Source organism: Macadamia integrifolia, chromosome 13 (assembly GCF_013358625.1).
Source record: "Macadamia integrifolia cultivar HAES 741 chromosome 13, SCU_Mint_v3, whole genome shotgun sequence".
Classification (NCBI taxonomy): Eukaryota; Viridiplantae; Streptophyta; class Magnoliopsida; order Proteales; family Proteaceae; genus Macadamia; species Macadamia integrifolia.
Window position 1 is genome coordinate 27,991,752 of NC_056569.1, and position 3,862 is coordinate 27,995,613.

The following is a 3,862-nucleotide window of genomic DNA, read 5'->3' on the forward strand; positions in this document are numbered from 1 at the left end:
GTACGGTACGACTTGATCGATTGTAACCCAATAGATTGACCCAACTTGGAGTAGCATGTAATGTACTATCGTCTGTTGAGCAAGTATTGTAAGATTTGAGGGTTTTTTCGAGTTAGGTTTTTTGGCGAGTTTTCTTATCACAGTTTGGGTGTATTTAAGCGATCTTCATTATAATCTCTCTTCTGCAGTAATGAATCATCTTCTTCTTCATCTGAGGACATAGCACATTACATCGATGTATAAACCTCGTTAAATCTATTTCATTTTGTGTGGATCTGTGTTTATTTTTCTTCATAACTATTTATTGATGTTTATTATAACACCAGTTAAGTATTAAATCAAGAGTCCCATCCGGGTTCCTAAGTAGAGAGAACCCAGCTTATAGCTAGCCTGGTACACCCTCATCAAAATAAAATAAAATAAAATAAAATAATTAAAAAACAAACTTGAAGCGAAACCAAAATTTTCAAGCAGTAGTACCTATATTTATCATGTTTCTACCCCAAATAATTAACAGACTAGGCCCACTAGAAATGTAGTAGACGTACTTGTTTTTTACGGCACTTCTTTAATGTCCCTCTCGGTGAACAGTGTTCAACCATTTCCATTATCATGAAAGCTCTATAAAACCACTGCTATCCTATTGCAACCTCTGCAACACAAGTCTATTTTTCCATGTGTTAAAATCATAAGAAAATGCCACCCTTCACCTTCTTCTTTGTTCTCTCCTTCTTCTTATGTACCACCTCCTCCTCCTTCTCCACCTTCACTTACTCTGCAAACTTTGAAGCCCCAAGTGCAAGTGCAAGTGCAAGTGCAAGTGCAAGTGCAAGTCCTGAATCAAACGAATGGTATGAGCTTATATAGTTATGGAAGAAATTTTTTGTAAAATGATTTTTCCAACATCAATGGCATTCTAGCAACGGATCAGGTTCCTCTCCAACGCCCCTCTGACGACCATCCAAGGGCTTGGTCATATATCCCAACACATGGGGATATGTGTCCAAGCCTTCAGAGCCCTTGGATGAGTCGTTGGAGGATCGTTGGTGTTGGAGAGGATCCCAATCCTCCAACAACTTATCTACAGTTTGAAGGAGTTGGACACACATTCTCATGTGTTGTCAGGTGTTAGCATGCGTGTCTAAGCTTTCCCAATCATTGGATGGTGGTTGAAGGGAAGTTGAACGCAAAAGTAGTTGAGAAGAGTCCGATAAAATAAAAAAATTGCCGTTAGGTTGCTGGAACCTTTCTTATTCAGTATTTTGTCAAAATACTTTTAGAGATTCTATTTATTTGACTCCAAACCTGGGTAGCTGAAAAGTTCCTGCAACTTGGGTAGCAGCAAAATTTCATCTACCTATAGCTAGCTTTGAGTATGAGGCCACTAAGTTGGCATTGTGAGTCTTCTCCTCTTTACTTTTCCTTCTCTTAATTTCATACTCTCATAAGCTTCTTCTGTTATTGTTCTAAAACCCAGGAGCTCACCAAGAGGACAACCAAAGAACGCAGACCCATCATGTAGGACTGGCAACCCCATTGACGACTGTTGGAGGTGTGACACTGACTGGCACAACTACACCAACCGGAAAATACTAGCAGATTGTGCTGTAGGGTTTGGCCGAGACGCCACCGGCGGCCGGGACGGCGAGTTCTACGTTGTTACTGACCCAAAAAATGACGACCCGGTCAACCCAATTCCCGGTACGTTACGATATGCAGTCATCCAGGAAGAACCCTTATGGATCATCTTCAAAGGTGACATGGTCATAAAACTGAAGGATGAGCTTCTTGTTAACTCATTCAAGACCATAGATGGAAGAGGAGCTAATGTGGAAATATCAAATGGGCCTTGCATTACACTATCTTATGTGACTAACATTATCATCCATGGCATCCACATCCATCATTGTAAGCAAGGAGGGAATGCCAAGATTAGAGACTCACCCACTCACTATGGTTGGAGAAACATTTCTGATGGAGATGGGATTTCCATCTTCAGCTCTGCCCATGTCTGGATTGATCACTGTACTCTCTCTAACTGCCATGATGGACTCATTGATGTCACCTATGGATCCACATCCATCACCATCTCCAACAATCGCATGTCTTACCATGATGAAGTTATGCTTATGGGTCATAGTGATGACTTTCTTCCTGATAAGGATATGCAGGTTACCATTGCCTTCAATTACTTTGGAGAAGGCCTAGTTCAAAGAATTCCAAGGTATAAATATAGTGAATTGACAAAGTACACCCAGATGGGCACTGCATTATTCCATAGGTTCATTGTGTGCCTTGACCCAGATATGCATTATTAAATGAGAACCCCTGGTTTAAGAGATGGACCCAGTTTATTTCAAAAGTGTTGAACCAAGAATATCTTCACCATTTGGGTTTTAAGAATCGGGTTTGAATAAATCGATCCCAATTCTCCCCGACCTGGTTCAGGTCAATCCTACTTGAAAAACCCTAATGCCTGGAATATGTTGATTTCGAGGTCTAGATCCCAATTCTGGGTTTTTTTTAACCCTATTCATTATAAGAAGTTGAACCCTTTTATTGAACCAGGAAAGGTATCTATGACCATGAACAATAGAGTGTAGGATTTGATGAACCCAAAGTCTAATCATAGGATCATATCACTGACTACACTTGAAGAAAAACTCAAGAGACATTAAGAGATTCTCTCTTCTCGGTGGGTGAAGGAAATTGGATCAGTATAATTAATCCTCCTATATGTACATTGTCTTAGACTCGGGAAATAAGAAATAGGAACCCTAGCTCCTCTTTTGATACCCATTAAGGCAGGAATTGATCTCAAGGCCTCATTACAACCAGTTTAAAAGCTCACTAATTGTGGTAGCTAGCAGGCACCTTTCTCATAATTTTTATTCTTTGAGCTAAAAACACCAAGGCAGTTCTTTATTAATTAATGAATATCCTGGTGTGGTTGCAGGTGTAGACATGGATATTTTCATATTGTGAATAATTTATATAGTGGTTGGGAGATGTATGCAATCGGTGGAAGTGCCAATCCAACGATCAACAGTCAAGGGAATGTCTTCATTGCACCTCATAGCAATTCCCTCAAGGAAGTCAGTCTCTCTCTCTCTCTCTGTGAAACTAAACTTTCATTATAAAAAAAAATCCCATATCGGTATCGGTCTAATATCGATAACAGATACGGGCAATCCGATACATTGGTGAACTAGTGAATGGATGCGTATTGTGTGCAACATCATATAGATGTGACCATGGAATTAAAATGGACTATGGGGTTGGAGGATGCCATACAGATTCCCATCCAACGATTAACACTGGACATTTTTGCTTCTTACTTGACAGGTAACTAAAAGAATAGACTCATTAGAGGATGAGTGGAAGAAATGGAACTGGAGATCAGTTGGGGATCTAATGCTGAATGGAGCATTCTTTACTTCTTCTGGCAACAACAATTCACAGAACTATGTAAAGGCTTCAAGCATGTTTGCAAGGCCAGCTTCACTTCTAACCACTGATCTTAATGCAACTGCAGGGGCTCTCAGTTGCCAAATAGGATATATTTGCTAAGTTCCCATCAGCAGAGATGTCTTTCCAGTTTCCCCTCTTGAGTGTATCTACAGGAGCTCTCAATGCCCAGATAGGCTGTATCTGCAGTTCCTTCAACAGTTGCTTTCTTTCTTATATATTGCAGCAAAACAATAGTCTCCACCAATTTGATTTCACATAAGTATTCATTTTACTTCCTAATTGTACATTTCTATCACCCTCGCCTGCTTCTGCTTGCAAGGAAAATAAAGGGAAAGGAAGTGAAATGGATAAATTTCATAATTATTACCTCACATCATATTGCAACCAACTC

General features: G+C 39.9%; 1 protein-coding gene across 1 annotated transcript; it reads left to right on the forward strand.

The window, feature by feature from the left end:
* The first annotated feature begins 543 nt into the window (after positions 1 to 543).
* LOC122059426 (probable pectate lyase 18) lies at positions 544 to 3,750 on the forward strand. The gene is made up of 4 exons (XM_042622205.1): positions 544 to 851; positions 1,478 to 2,224; positions 2,957 to 3,095; positions 3,346 to 3,750. Exons 1-4 carry the CDS (start codon positions 697 to 699, stop codon positions 3,568 to 3,570), a joined length of 1,266 nt encoding a protein of 421 aa, XP_042478139.1. The 5' UTR covers positions 544 to 696; the 3' UTR covers positions 3,571 to 3,750.
* Positions 3,751 to 3,862: the final 112 nt, after the last annotated feature.